The following is a 15,424-nucleotide window of genomic DNA, read 5'->3' as shown; positions in this document are numbered from 1 at the left end:
AAGTTTAGTCTAAAAGGATGCAAGGTTGAGATATATTAAGTAAAAGAAGAGTGGATAATATGATTAGTGCAGTTTATCAGTCCCTCATCTCCATTCATTCATTCGTTCAAAAACAACAAAGATAACCAATTTAATGGTTATTGGTTAGTTGGTTGGTTTCGGCCATCTTTGCCATCTTTGCCATCTTTGCCTTTATAACACTAGAGGTTATCAGATGCTTGTTAAACAAATTATAATTCACAGGTGACAGCTTGTTTGGAACAACAACAAAAAAAAACCTACAACACAGCTCCCATGGACCAACAAGCTACAAACAAACATATGAAGATTCACAGAGAGGAGCGTTTGTCTGATCACAGTGGAGAGAGAGTTCCTCATTATGTCCAGTAGATGGAGCTGTTGGCCTACCTACTGGCTGCCGTGTACCAGAAGATGGACACAGGCCTCACAACAATTCATTTTTAATTCACTGTACACATGGTTGTTCAGAAAGAGAGGGTGAAATGATGCATTAAACAACACCATTGATTTAGCACATAAAAGAAGTGAGCAGCGGAGATTTGTGTTGGTTTGCCACATTCATTTTAATAATTTACAAATCAGTTTCAAACACAAGAAGGGAACAAAGACAACAGACTGTGTGTGGGGTTTTTTTTTGTGTAATTGAAGATGTATTAAATTAAACTGAAAACTAACAAAACATTTTGAATCCAGTGTCACCCTCAGAAGAATGTCTTTTGTGAAATGTTAGATACAGTTGTATTGTACAGAAAGCTCCTGAATATAACACAAACATGACGTATAGATGATTTGAGTCTTTTAAAAAAGAAACAAGAGGTTTAGGAATTACAAGTGCTACATGTTCTCGTTTATTAGACATCTGTAATTCCTCTCACGGCATTTTCCAAAAATGAAAGCATGAGTCACAGGATATTGCAAAGCTGTAGTGTTGACTATTATTGTACAAGTGCAGATGATCAGGCTTTGGCTGCATTAATTCATCTCAGGCATTCAAAACAACATGGCACGTTTTTGAAAAGCCTGTAGTACTCCTCCTGAATCTGAAACAAAAAGCACATAACATAATGTAACATAACGTAACATAACATAACATAACATAACATAACATAACATAACATAACATAACATAACATAACATAACATAACATAACATAACATAACATAACATAACATAACATAAAATAATATAATATAAATTAATATAATATAACATAATATATATTTAAATCCGACTATCTTGATCTGAAAAGCTCACTAACCAAAAACAGTCACAGAATATTTGTTGAATAAATAAATAAATCTTAAAATAATACGAAGAGAAGCCCAACCATGTCTCCTACCTTTCTGGACAGCACACAGAGGAAGATGAAGATGAACATGCCCTGGAAAGCATTGGTGATGGTGAACAGATAGGCGGTGAGGGTGGTCTCGTAGAGGATGTGCAGCACTCCAAAGGTCCAGGTGGCTCCCAGCACGAACAGCAGGGCCAAGGCACCGCGGGCACAGGACCTGAGGGTGATCAAACTGACTTCAACAGAGTGTGGAAGTAATGTGACACCGCGAGGACACCACACGATACCAGAATAATCCAACAGATAAGGAATTTACGGCTTGATTTTCAATATTCCTTTGACCTATTCAACACGAGCACAGATAATCCTACCTGATGTTTTCATAGTGGCTGATTTCAGGCTTTTTCACAGCAGTATGCCGGTACACTTTGTAGATGATTACTCCAAAAGCCAAGAGATTAACCTTTAGTGGAGACCGACCAAAACAAACATGACAAACAAACACGATCAAATGAATATTTATCTTTGAAACAATCCCTGTTTGGTGGATTCAATTAATTCAGTCATTTTTAGTATGTTACAAAGAAATCTGATCTCACCAGAATGATCAAACACGCAGGCCCAATGAAACTCCATATGAAGTGGTTTTCTGTGCTCAGCCAACACCTAGAATACAAACACACAAACTCTTATTTTATTTAATAATTCATTTTAACATTGACTGAGTGTGTTTTAATATCTTGTTATTGCAATAATACCTCCTCCTGCAGAAGCAATACCTTCTATCGTTTTAGTCTAATAGCTAATTATGACAATAGCATATGAGCTACTACATCTGATCCTACAAGTCCAAAACAATTGTTTGGAAAAGCGACCTCTTCACACAGTAATGAACAATGAGCACTTCTTTTTTTTTCATAACTTCAGTCTTTTAATAGTATTTTCCATTAATAAACAAAATGCTCACTTTTATTTATAGATTTCTATTCCAGCTGTCCATGGTACACAAAACCTTTCAGACTTTCTTTTAATTTGGTTAATAACTTACTTTCTACCAGGCAATCTAAGCTACTTCAACTTCCTCCACGCCCCTGCAGGCCAAATTTAATCTCTGTCCCCTTGTATTTATAATTAATGCAATTTGTTTATCTTTCCTCCCTGAAAAATGCTGAATGAGTTTAAAAAGGTCTTAGTAGAAGCATTTGTCTTCCCACCTTTACGTAGAAAAAAAAAACAAAAAACTAAATTCTTTTGTACTTACACTTTATCCGTTCCATAATACCTAGAGCCTAACGTTGCTGAGATGGCCACCACCACCGCCGGGCTTCCATAGCCGAAGATGTAAAAGTTACGGTGCAGGAAGCCTTTGTTGTAGATGACGCCAACAACTATTAAGTACAGATGGATGCCCTCGATACACATCCAGGCAAAGGCCGCGAGGAAGAAATAGTGCAGCAGCCCTGCAATAACAGAGCAGAAAAGCTGCCAAGAAACAGGCAAAAGAAGAGAGAGGAAGTGAGACACAGGGAATTCATAATTTTATGATGTGTAAAATTACAGTTATTTTTGCTTTAATATGTAGAAATGATCATTTGCACTTTCTTTGGTACATATTTGTTTCTTTGCCCTGATTTATGAGATGTTTGCATCTTTTAAGCTTTTGTTAACATACTAACTGACAGAGTGAACACCACTTATGTACTTACAATTTAAATGAGGAGCATTTTTAATCGATGAAATGTCACAACAGTGGGTCAGGTCAACACACACACACACACACACACACAGGAGGTTTTTCTTTGTTTCACTGGGTTCGAGTACATCCAGAGCTCACCTTGTGTGTGTTCATGTAGATCCCCACCAGGAAGATGAACTCGGCCATGAAGAGGCTGCAGCACAGGTTCTTGTGGATGGTGGTTCTGGTGCTCTGGATCTCACTTAGGAACCAGAAGGTGAAGATGCACATGGACAGACAGATGAGGGAGATGATCATCCCCAGCTGGGTGATGCGGGTCAGGATGGTATAGTGGGCCACCAGCTGAGAAGCAAATGGAAAGGGAGGTGTTTCATTCACAGTTCATGCCACACTAAAGTTGGAGTTTGTCCTGCTGGGGTTGCTCCAGTATGTTGGCTTGCAAACACACTGGGCCAATTCTGGTCAGATATCATCAGCAAGTCATAGTTGTTATTAGATTAAAAAAGGTGACAAAAACATTTTTATTTTTGCGTGATTCATCTTAATTAACTTAATTGTTTGATGTATTTTCTTGTTTTGGCAAATTCATTCTTAATTTACAAATATAATCTCTGATTTTTTTGAAGCAGTGCTCCCAAATCTCAAAATTTTCCCCAAGCTCATGTATTGATTTAAAAGTAAGCAGTGGAGGTTGTACTGTTGAGCGCTGCGAAACAATTGCGAGTGTATCTTTGAAAGTTATTAAATTGTTATTTTTGCCATTCAATATGAGTTTCAGTCTTTTAGTTTCGGTGGAAACAAAGTTTTGTTGCATGAAATGCCTCAAAACCTATAGATAATATTATTGTAAGTGGAACTTCATAATTGGGAGTTAGTATATTTTATTTAATGTTATCAATCAGCTATATCAACACAAAATATTGGTATGAACATTCAAAATCCTGTATTGGCAGAACACAAGTCCACAAAGATGTACGTCTGTTGAATTTAAATAAAGGTGAACTACATGAAGTAGAAAGGAACATTCATTTTATTATATATCATATAAAAATAGAGCCACGTATTTTCAGATACGTTATCTTGAATTTTTTCAGACAAACTGAAAGATTAAATTGACCTTTATGGATTGAGAAAATGATCCCATTTCTTAAGGCAAAGAAACACTTTGAAATCTCTTAAAGATTATCTGACATATGATTTGTCACAATGCTGAAATGGGGCTGTTTTTCTTAGTTAATGAAAAGTTATCTTGGATCATTCCTTTCATGGAACAGTGTTCTAAACACAAAAAAGAATATATAACATATTAAACAATAACAAAAACATTTTTTTCTGAAAACCTCTCACTTTAAGCAGTGGAAATTTTTGTAGATTTACTGTTTGCCCATCAAAGGATTTATTTAAAAAGAAAAAAAAAAAAAAGATATAGTCAGTCTTAGATCAAAATGCAAAAAGACAGAAATTAGAACAGTCAAGGAATCACTGAAAATACTTGCAGAATCCAGATGTGAGGTTGTAAAGAAATTTGCTCACCATGACTGACCTTTTTCCTGAAATCATTTCAATAAATAATTTAAAGCCCTGAAATGAAAAAAAAAAGAGGAAATACCTTCGCTGTTATAGCTGTTACTTTTTAATGTATGACCACTCACATTGGCTCGCCCAGAGGACATGAGGATGGCGAAGTGTGTGAGGTGATTGCAGGAGCAGGTGGTCGTGTTGCTGGTGACGTGGACGGTCTTGCAGCCGTGAGTGGCCCAGTGGCCCTGCAGGCTGTCCGGCTCGTACTCCCAGAAGGCGCACTTCGTCACATCAGCTTTAGTGTCTACGGTCTTCAGGGGATAGAGAGGAGCAAAGGCGCCGTTAACTGTGGATGCCTCTGTTTTTATTAGTTTTTGCGCTGCGCTGCTTTGTGTTAGCACATCGCCAGGGGTTTAAAAACAGATTTTGCAGGCCTCATCAAAGTTGTAGTGAAAGTTAATTATAGTCCATCTAAAGTTTGACTTTGTAATTCATGAATTCATTGTCGTTACTTTTGCTGTCACTTTCATGGGTCCTCACATTAATGTTGTGTTGTCTATTGGCTTTTCTAATGTATGTTCTATTTGAAAACATGTCACAACTTTTTGACTCACAGTTAGAAAAATAAAACATCAGGTAATTATCATGTGTGACTCAAAATCAATAGTGCGCTGTGCATAGTACCAAAGCAGTGGCAGCTGACTCTTTTCTTGGGAGAGAAATTCTATCAGGATCTACAAATATACAGTAATTCAAATATTCTGCAAAGGGCAAATGTTCATCATTAAAATTCATATTAACATTAAGCTGAGCTCAACGTATTTTCCATAAATTATTATGTGCAATTTTACTTAAATTACCATCATCCATGTCACAACTAAAAAACTAATTAACATTGTCATGAAGAAATAAAATAAAAATGTGGTGGAGTGTTTTGTCTTCATCAGACTGTCTTAGAGAGACATTCATTTTTTAAATCTAGTTTACATTCCATTAGATTTGTATGTAGCCCCCTTGAATCACAGAATGATATGTGTGCAGAGTCTGTCAAAAATAAATAAATAATAAAAAAATAAATACTGAGCAGGTGCAGACAAGAAAAAAACCCAGTGTGTCACAGGAAAATCCTACTTCCATAGCAGAAAGTGTCTGCATGAAAATGGAGCCCAAATTATTGATTGTTGCTCTTTAAAGGCAGTTTAGTAAGAATTTTCACTGCTCATCATAAATCAACACCTCCTTTGTTCATCTTAAACCTCAAGGGTCCAACAAAAATAATGATTTCCCTTTCTCATACATTTTCATTATCTAAAAAGAAAATACCAGTACATTAACTTTTAGGGTTATTTCCCTCATCACACACATTGCTCCATCATCTATTCACCTTTCCTCTACCATTTCCCTCTGACTCAGAGGTCATCGCAGAAATACATGAAGCGAAATCTTCAAATTTCATAAAACTTTACACCAAGCACTGACTACTCCTCCTGTGTGAGTTTGTTTAAATCTGACTTTAATGGAAACTCTGGCAGTTATCAAATTACTGCCAGAGTCAGTGTGGGAATAAGGAAGTGAACGCAATGATGACTCCAGTCTGACAAGGATATATACAGTATGTTGGAATATTGATGTTTCAAGTGGAACAAGATCTTATTGGAAACTAATGTTGGTAAATGAATCAGATATGACGAAGAAAAGGAAGTTAGTGAGTTTAAAGTAGCAGAGAAGTGAAGGAAATGTCTCCTAGATTTGGCTCAGGTTTGTCAAACAACCGGAAAACATCTTTTAAAATTAAAAAAAGAGGTAAAAATTAGATAATATGAATTTCTCTTAATAAATCCGGAAATAAAGTCTGCCAGAGTGAGATTATTCATATTCTCTAGTATGCACCTGTGCTTGTTTCAGCAAATGTCTCTCTGCACTGAATAAGAGGGAAAAACAAAGATCACGTTTTTCAAGAAAATCCTAAAAAAAAAAAAAAAAAGAAGAAAAAAAAAAACAATGTAGCCAGCCTCAGCACTCTGTGTAGTCTTTACCTTATTGTGTCTCAGAGTGAAGGTGACATGGTCAAGTTGGTAAACGTCAGCAGGTTTGACGGCTGCTGCTATGACAGGGGAGTTGACAGTGATTTCCCCTGTTTCTGCATACCGCGAGTAGTCAGTGACACCTGGGTCGCTGCTCGGCTTCAGGATGTCACCGATGCTGTCATATCGCACAAACACCACTGACACACTTCCTGATGAGCAAAAAAAAAAAAAGAAAAGAAAAAAAAAAGTTGAACAAAGGCAGGAGGGAGTCAAACTTATAATATTTCTAATCGCCAGCAGATAAACATATCCAAATACAAATCATTTCACATCATGATTTTCTTTGTGTTCTTACCATTTCTGTCCTCATCTGGTCTCAGCCTAGGAGTCAGATTTATATGATCCCCTCCCATGGAAGCAGACAGTTTGGCTCTTGAGTGACGAGCATCAAAGGTGAAGAGTTTCAATTCTGTGGTTGAGGATAAAATAAGTCAGGGATATCAGGAAATTAAAAGTGTGAAAATGACAATTATCCAAAACCCCCTTCTCTGCACACAGGTGGGGATAAATGGCAGGACAATTTAATATAATTTGAGTGTCGGTGAGAGCTCTCTGTGTTAATAATTATCTCACCCATTTCGCTAGCTTTGATTTCGAGCTCAGCTGGAGTTTTGTAGTTGTTGGCCAATGTCAGAGCACTTTCTTCAACAGCATGCAGCAGCTTGGTGATGGTGTGTTCCCGACGCTCTTCCTTTATTCTGCTCCAAGCCATCAGTTCATCCTTCTCCACCAGGTTGTTTACTGCATTCACTAATCTCTGTTGAAAACAGGCTTTTTAAGTGAGACATGTTCATAATAGAATGTGATGCAATGTATGCTTGTACTGCAATATGTTTTCAATTAGGTACTGTATGGTTAGAACATAATGTTTTTTCAGGCTTGGCTCGTTTGACCTTACATTAATTACTGGATGTAATCTGGCATCTGTAACATGTGTTTTCTTTACAGTTTTTCATTTTAAAGCATCTGGAATGTTTGTATTTTTGTGCATGTAGTAACCTATAAGACATGCTGCATCCCTTTACTGTTAACTTGTAGGATAGGTCATCGTTCTTTAAAAAGCTGCACTACACTTGCAGCTTCAGTCAAAAAGAAAAGAAGCTCTGAAGTCTCTAAACTGTGCAGCACGTGATAAGAAGGAACTGGACTTGTGTGCGATACAATTTTTTTTTCTTCTTTTTCCTAAACCAGTTCAAAGCATAACCGCATTTCAGGCATGAACTCCAGATGCTGACTGAGAAACAAGAATGGTAAACAAAGATTACTGAAAGAGTGGAGTTGATGACTGATGGTTTGACAGTATAATCCTTTTCTCCTGCAGCCAGTGTTGATGTGGAGCGACACAAGGCCTCAACATATGCAATCACTTCCACTGAGGTGAGTTCGCCGGACGTCTGCTTGGCAATTTCCTTCAGTAGACTCTGGGGCTCCGTGAGGTTGCTCATCTAGCACATGGGGGGTGGGGGGTGGGGGGTGGGGGGCGAAGCATTTTTATTCAAGCATTTTTCAAAGAACAATAGAATTCACTAACCCTTTATTTTTGTTGGATCTTGACTGTGAAATGACCAAACTTTGCACTAACACTAATGGTAATGACTAATGATGGAAATGGTATGCAGCTCACTCACAAACTCATACATGTGCACATTCATATTTAGCAAGTTGGAGATTTCCCATAAAAGGGAGGCTGTTTGGAGATTAGACCAGTTTACCACAAGCTAAGTTTTGCCACCTGCATGTAAAAAAAAAGTTGTAGCTGCCGGACATGTGCACCACCTGCAGGCAGCGAGCGCTCTGGTTTTTCTTTCTCTCATTCTTTCATTCAGCTGCTGTTTAGTTAGAGTGCTAAAGTGCAAAAATAAAAAAAAATAAAAAAAACATATTACCTTTTCTAAATATCTATGAACTGAGTGTAACACTCAGTTTAAGGCTGTGTTAACTGTCTGTATAAATTGTCACCAATCCAGAGTTAAGAATTTTTTGTTTACATACAAATAACTTTCTTTTCCTGCAGATGGTGCAAATCAACATGTCTGTGCTGAATATTGGCTGCTGTTCCTTTTCTTGCCTGTAGGTGGCGGAACTGTGCTGCAGGTGGTAGTTGGGAGATAGTGGCTGGTGTTCTGTGTCTCTGTTACTGTGCAATGTGTTTGCAGCTCCTTTCTATTTTCTTCCTCTCCAACAGAGGGCAGTGTCATCACATCCATCGTCACCTTACTTGGAGGAGGGGTACTTACATATTCAAGTGTTTTGTTGACAGTCTGTGTGATGCACCCGATGTTGTCATGGCAGTATTTTTGGGGATGTTCTGAAAAACAACAATTACCAAATGTAAGCCCTTTGCTTGCCGAGTTTATTTCCATGATTTCACCAGGGTGGAGAATGTCACAGTGAAGTCTGAATTTCATAAAAACCAGCACAGGCATCACATCACCTGGGCTCTTTGTCATCAGTATTACTTCAAACATCAGAAAATTTAAGATTGCACCCTTTGCTTGATGTGTTGCATAATAGATTCTGTGTTTAAAATGGCTGGTTCTGCATCGTGTGTGCATGTGCAGGAGAGACAGTAAAAAAAAAAAAAAAAAAAGATGAAGAAAAGTGTATGTCCTTGGATTTAAGTGCTAGTGTGTGTGTGTGTGTGTGTGTGCGTGTATGTGTGTGTGTGTGTGTGTGTGTGTGTGTGTGTCTGTGTGTGTGTGTGTGTGTGCGTGTGCACTCCTCCATCCTCATACCGACCTTTACATCTTTCTCCTCTCTCTGGATGAAAGTGCTTGGCGCCTGAAGTTGGGGCGTAATCACGCTCGCAGGTGCAATAGTAAGATCCATTGGTATTACGGCAGCGTGCGTTTGGGCCACAGACCTCTGCGGTCAAGCATTCATCAATATCTGAAATAGCAAATGAGGAGTTCACTCTTACTCTCAACATAACTGATAGTATGATAAATAATCAATAAATGTATGTTCACATACATTTTTATCTGGTAACGTGGTAACTGCTAGTTGAAGAAACTGCCACACTTACACACATCTGTCTTTCCATCTCTACCTCAAAGTACTGACAGATGAAGTGACGTTAATGACTTTTCTTTATACAAAAATAGAATCTGGCATAAGAAACTAGACTCATTACATTTCATATGCTTTATAATTGATTTTGGAACAGAAACTGAAATTCTTACATGCATGTTACTCATCTGAATATTCATAAATCCGCGTCTAAAATCATCCACATGCTTCTCCATTATACTAAGTGGTATGTTACGCCCTGTTGGAAATCTGCAGGAATAGTTTTATGCTGTGATAAAGGTCTTGTTCTTCTGGCGCAAACGGAGCAAAAGATCTCAGATGGTTTCTCAGAATAGCAGATGGGAAGGAAGTGAAAGGCCGAGGGAAAAAAAATCACCTCCAACATGTTTATCCTCGTCAGTACAGCGAAAGAGAAAACAATTCACACACAGACGCACACGTAGCCCAGACACCCCCACAGCTGTGTGGTAACTGCCCTCACACACACACACACACACACACACACAAACACACACGTACACACGTACTCCTATACATGTACTTGACATCTTGCCCAGCTGTATGTGAGGTCCTCCGTCAGTACAGCTTAAATGATGTTGCTGATGGCGTGAGAGATATGAAGAATACTAGACAGTGAGCGAATCAGATATTACCGTGGCATTCGGTGCCATCGTTGGGCAGGAATTTGGCCTTTCCTGTCGATGAGTATCCAGAGACACATGTACAGTAGTAGCTGCCCGCTGTGTTGGTGCAGGTCCCCCTCTCCCCGCAGATATTAGTCACATTCTGGCACTCGTTGTCATCTGTGGTGAGAGGATGAAGATAGGAAGTTATTTGGGTTATTTGCTAGAGACAAGAAACTTTATGCCTCTTTAAAAAAGAAAAAAAAAAAACTAAGTGGAAGATTTAACCAATTGCTTTTATGTTACTGTGATTAACAGAGGCAATGGATGAGGCCAGCTGACCAGTGTGCTCCAGAAAAGTGCCTGAACTTGTACCATGCAGCTTCATGTTTTTGGTGGAGATATAAATTGCATTAGAATAATGGTAAAGTGTTCTCTAAGTGTACATTTATCAAAAGTGTATCTTCCCTCGCCCAGCAAACTGCAAGTCTTGTGGCTGAATACCATTTTGGTCTGCAGCTGAAGGATATTTAAATCTCTGCTCTGCCTCTTCAACAGTTAATTTATTCCTCTTTTACTGCTGAGCATCATGTAAAATGGCTGGACTATCAGAAGGGCCTTAATCGCTTGTGTTTAACTCAAATCGGTGCACTAAGTTATTTCTGCTTGAGTAAAAGGATAAACATCACGAAACACCAAAATTACCCATGCTTAGCTCACCGTGGCAACATTTCTTAACATCTGTTTTCCAAAAACAGAAACCAAAACTAGAACTCAGACTTGTGATGCATTTACCCATGAATTCAGAAGCAAGGATTTGGTAGGATTATTTCATAAGTAGCAATGTGGATACACAATATTAATGTGGATTTGAATGCATGTTGACACAAATATGGACTTAAACTTTCCTCCACAATTAGATTTCCATCCAAGAATACCTAAAGCTAATCCTGATCCTGGGTCCTGGTGTTGATTTGAACTGAATTAAACTCAGTTGTGGTCCAGTCTTGATTACAGCCTTGGCTTGTTCCATCTTACATGCCAATTTTAACATTCACATTTCTGATTGCTGAGCAATTGTTTGCCTCTATTTGATTTCAAATAACTGAAATTACTTCAAATATTTTTCATTTCCCTTCCCAGGTTTACAAAGCACCATATACAGAGCAGTTTGCTGCAAATGCTGCTTTGGTCCACTCATTATACAAAGTGCTGTTCCAGCTTTATTTTTTTAAACCCCATCTTCCGTCTCTGGTCTCCCAGTTTATTGGAAATGACCTGGTAAGACTTTCCACTGTTGTTTTCACTTGTCTAGGTATGATGGACGCTTTGCTCTTCCTCTCCTCTGCACCTTTTGCACAAAAGCTGTCCTGGACGGGAAATCCTCTGCTCTGATGAGGGAGGTGACTTTATCCAGAGGGGAAATACCTCCATCACACACAGGACCCTTAAACCATCACAATTGCACAAACATTTCACCCACATATTTTATGATTCACTTTGATGCCTCGGATTTATCTTGAGGTGCAGCAGATACTGTGCTTCTGGTTTTTGTTACTTTGTTCTTGAGTATGTTTGAATCGTCACTTTTTCTAATTTTATTTTTAAATCTTCTGCAACAAAGGAACTCCATTAACCCTCAACCTCATTGTGCGTCTTTGTTTTCAAATCATTCTCCACAGTGTTTGTATTACTCACATTCTGATTTACTTTTGGCTCTTGAAATATGTAAGCTGTTCTGTGATTGTGATCAGGTTTGGTCAGGAAACAAAAAGGGTTCCAGGAATTCTAAACAGCCCAGAAACATAAACAATACCGACTGAGAACAGTGCTGGCCATTAAGATTAATTAATAAAGATTTTTAACATCGTAGTGTTTTCTCTGTAATCTTATACTGCCAACTAGGTGGTAGGCAATACAATTTGTGCAAGTTGCAACCCGCCACAATGTTTACCAATTGTATCCTAAAAACAATATGGTCGATATATAGTTGTTCAAACTACTTACACAGATTGAACTCACTCCTATGGTGTTTTCATCTTTTAAAAAGGCCAAAATGATCATTAAGCTCAATCACAAGAATTAAAAGCAAATTTTGATGGAAAATTTGAAGTTCCCTTGCGCATAAAAAAGATTGAGGTAGTTCCTTCCCTTCTATGTCTGTGTACTAAGAAATGCAACATGCTGGCTTTACCACTGCAGAATGTGTGAGATTTTTTGGGGTTAAAAACCTAAAAATATTTGAGAAGATTAGAGACAAACAGTTGCAGAAGAGTAATACAATACAGAACATGCTGAATTGTAATAGTGTTTTAATTGCATTTACTGTATGTGTATCCCTTTTTGAATTCTGATTAAAGAAAACTGGCTGTTGTTGTAATGATCAGGCATCTTAAGAGCCTTTAACACATCTACTGAATGAGATATTTTTAAAGGCTTCCTTCCTAGTTATTCTGCACTGCACAGTTAACTGCCATGCTCTAAAAATACTCAATGAACCCATGTGTGTACAAATGTGTTGGCCTACTGCTTTTGTCACAAACAAAAAAAAAGGCTTGCGAAAACATTCAAGGCTTCCATGGCAGCTACACACTACACTTTCTGTATTCTTTCATTGTGGTAAATACTCAGCAATATGGGTGGAGGTGTCTTTATATATTCACCATTGCAAAAATTTTTTCCATCTCCGGTATATCCATGGTTACAGAAGCAGGCGTTGTTCGATCCATTTATGGTCTTGCATGTTGCAAGTTTGTGACAAGAATCACAAATGTCAGAGAGGCTGCATGGGTCCATCAGACTGGAGAGCCATGCTGCGTGGACACAAGCACAAGACACAGAAAGGGTATAAGTTTAACATAAACCATGACATTAATATTCCTGACCATTTTGTGATGCCACTGCTGCTTTTTTTTTTCCCCACATGTAGTTCCAGTAAAAATGTTGCTTTTTCTCTGGCTGCATTAAGCTGCTACTCACAAGAGCAGCGTTAGTGACGACAGTACATATAAGTTTAGACTACAGCTTATGTATCAACACAAAAGATCTGTGGTAGATGAAAAAAAAAAAATCACAAGATATAATAATGATTATAATCTTGAAATGATTTACAAATATCACATCGAGCCTAAGTGCGGCACCGTCACAAAGCCCAAACCCATCGTAGTTAATATGGAGTCCCCATAAAAACAGATCACACATCTCCTACTGCCTCCATGTAAAACACCTGCCATGATGTGGCATAGATAAAGCTCACGTACCTGTCAAAAGTACAAGTTTCATTGGTGACTTGAGCAAAGACTCCATACTCGCGCCGAGTCTGGATTTTACTTTTAGTACAGACTGTTGTGGGCTGGCTGGTGACGTAACCCATTTCCTGGCATCAGTTTTCCTGTTTCCCTAAACCTGGCCCTTCCTGTCTTGGTCTTTAATCTGCTTTCAAAAACATTCAGCCTGATCCCTTAACCAACCACTTCAACCCAACACAGGTTTTTTTTCACTCAGCCCCACTTTACACCTAATATAAAAGGAGTTTTAGCAGCATTAGGTTTTTATTGGAGAGTTGTTGATACTGTGACTCATGTCGCCATTTTGGAAGCCTCAATGCCATTGTTCTCACTTGAGCACGAACAGTAGGCTGTGTAAACACAGGCCAAAACAACACCGACTAACTTCACTGAAGGACGGCCCCCTCCCTTCCGCAAAGGACTGTACACAAATTCACAGTCACATTCCTGTGCTGTGCGTGTCTTCTATTGACCATCTTTTTCAGGCAAAGGTGTAAATAGCTGTAATTCTTCTCTATAAGCAAACTGGGGATACAAGGCCTTTGAATTTCAGTTTATATACAGAATAATGTGATACAGATTCTTTAGTGCAGTGTCTGATGTATTTAGGGTCACTCACCCCTATTTTTAATATCACAATAAACAACCAAATTCTTGCCTGGTCAAACACAGTATCTTTGATTCACACTTTGTTTAAATTCAAAGAAAATATTTCCACAGATGCAAGTCTGGTCTTTACATATAGAATAAAAGAGTCTGTCTTTTCTCTGATTTTATTTTAAACTGTCTAGACTTACACACATTTCCTCTAAAACAGTGATCAATTAAAGATTGCATGTCCCATTTATAAAGTTGATGAAATATTTGTTATTGTTCACATTTCTAAGCACAGTGCCTTTAAAAAAAACACTGTATTTCTATCAGCATGACTTAAGTAATAGCTGGTGTATATACATGTCCTGTATGAACTAAACTTTTAGGCCCTTTGTGTTGCAGTTATGTACTGAGTGTGCCTTTGATGATAAGCGGTAAAACAACACATCTCATTTTTGGCACCTTGACACCTGCCATGGACTAATGACCCCATTCTCTGTGAGGGAAATGATCAGGGCTGGGCTTTTAAATCGTTTATTTTGTTGTTGGGCTACTGAACCAACACAGACCAAAGCTGTTAAGCACCTAATGTTGCAGTTTAAAGTTTTTCATCTTTACTAAAAGCCACTGCCACTCATCTCAAGCGCAGATGTTTACAGTTTTGCTTTTTCCACCACACCCATGACTATCAACACTCCGAATTGTTGTTTTAAGGTAAAATGTAACCGGCAGTGGCAGTTAGGAAACAGGTGAATTCAAATGTGAAACAGTGACAAGAGTCAAAAAAAGAGAAGTGGCCATTCAGGTGTAACTGAGGTCTTTTCAAACTACCTTCCACTTTTTGGCACACAAACACATTCATTGATGAATAGATTCACTTGGAAGATAAGTTCTTTGTTGACTGTATTGCAGTGTGTGGAGGCGGTGTGAATTGCTTAGGCAAGGCGTTCAGTTTATTCCTGAGAAAGGCAGCTGCTTTGAATGACACCATTAGAACTGCTCCGCATTACTGTCCTGGGAAAGTGCTCAGTGAAAACCACATCTGAATGTCTCGCTCTGACACTTGCCTAACGGTAAGGAAGGAAGTGATGTTGTCTAGAACAAACCTGGACTGATTGCACCCTTCCTCCTCTGCTTTTTTGTCTCAGGAAATCTCTCATTTAGGGAGAAATTCGTAAAGCTCTCACAGGAGCTTGCTTGCTCCACAATGACATTGTAAAAAAAAAAAAGAGACACCTAAAGGATCTCTTCAACTGTGTGGAGGCAGTCTTGT

General features: G+C 38.3%; 1 protein-coding gene across 1 annotated transcript; it reads right to left on the bottom strand.

Moving 5' to 3' along the window:
* Positions 1-548: 548 nt before the first annotated feature.
* Positions 549-13,687, bottom strand: adgrl4 (adhesion G protein-coupled receptor L4). Its single transcript, XM_056379360.1, has 16 exons — positions 13,531-13,687; positions 12,934-13,083; positions 10,301-10,450; positions 9,357-9,506; positions 8,855-8,925; positions 7,883-8,062; positions 7,191-7,374; positions 6,913-7,026; positions 6,567-6,766; positions 4,662-4,841; positions 3,148-3,351; positions 2,575-2,795; positions 1,913-1,979; positions 1,685-1,776; positions 1,362-1,530; positions 549-1,061 (listed from the first exon to the last, which is right to left on the bottom strand). The coding sequence occupies exons 1-16, from the start codon at positions 13,574-13,576 to the stop codon at positions 999-1,001; spliced, it is 2,241 nt and encodes a 746-aa protein (XP_056235335.1). The 5' UTR covers positions 13,577-13,687; the 3' UTR covers positions 549-998.
* Positions 13,688-15,424: the final 1,737 nt, after the last annotated feature.

This window comes from Seriola aureovittata, chromosome 6 (genome assembly GCF_021018895.1).
Source record: "Seriola aureovittata isolate HTS-2021-v1 ecotype China chromosome 6, ASM2101889v1, whole genome shotgun sequence".
NCBI classification, from domain to species: Eukaryota; Metazoa; Chordata; class Actinopteri; order Carangiformes; family Carangidae; genus Seriola; species Seriola aureovittata.
This window is presented reverse-complemented; position numbering and strand designations above follow the sequence as displayed.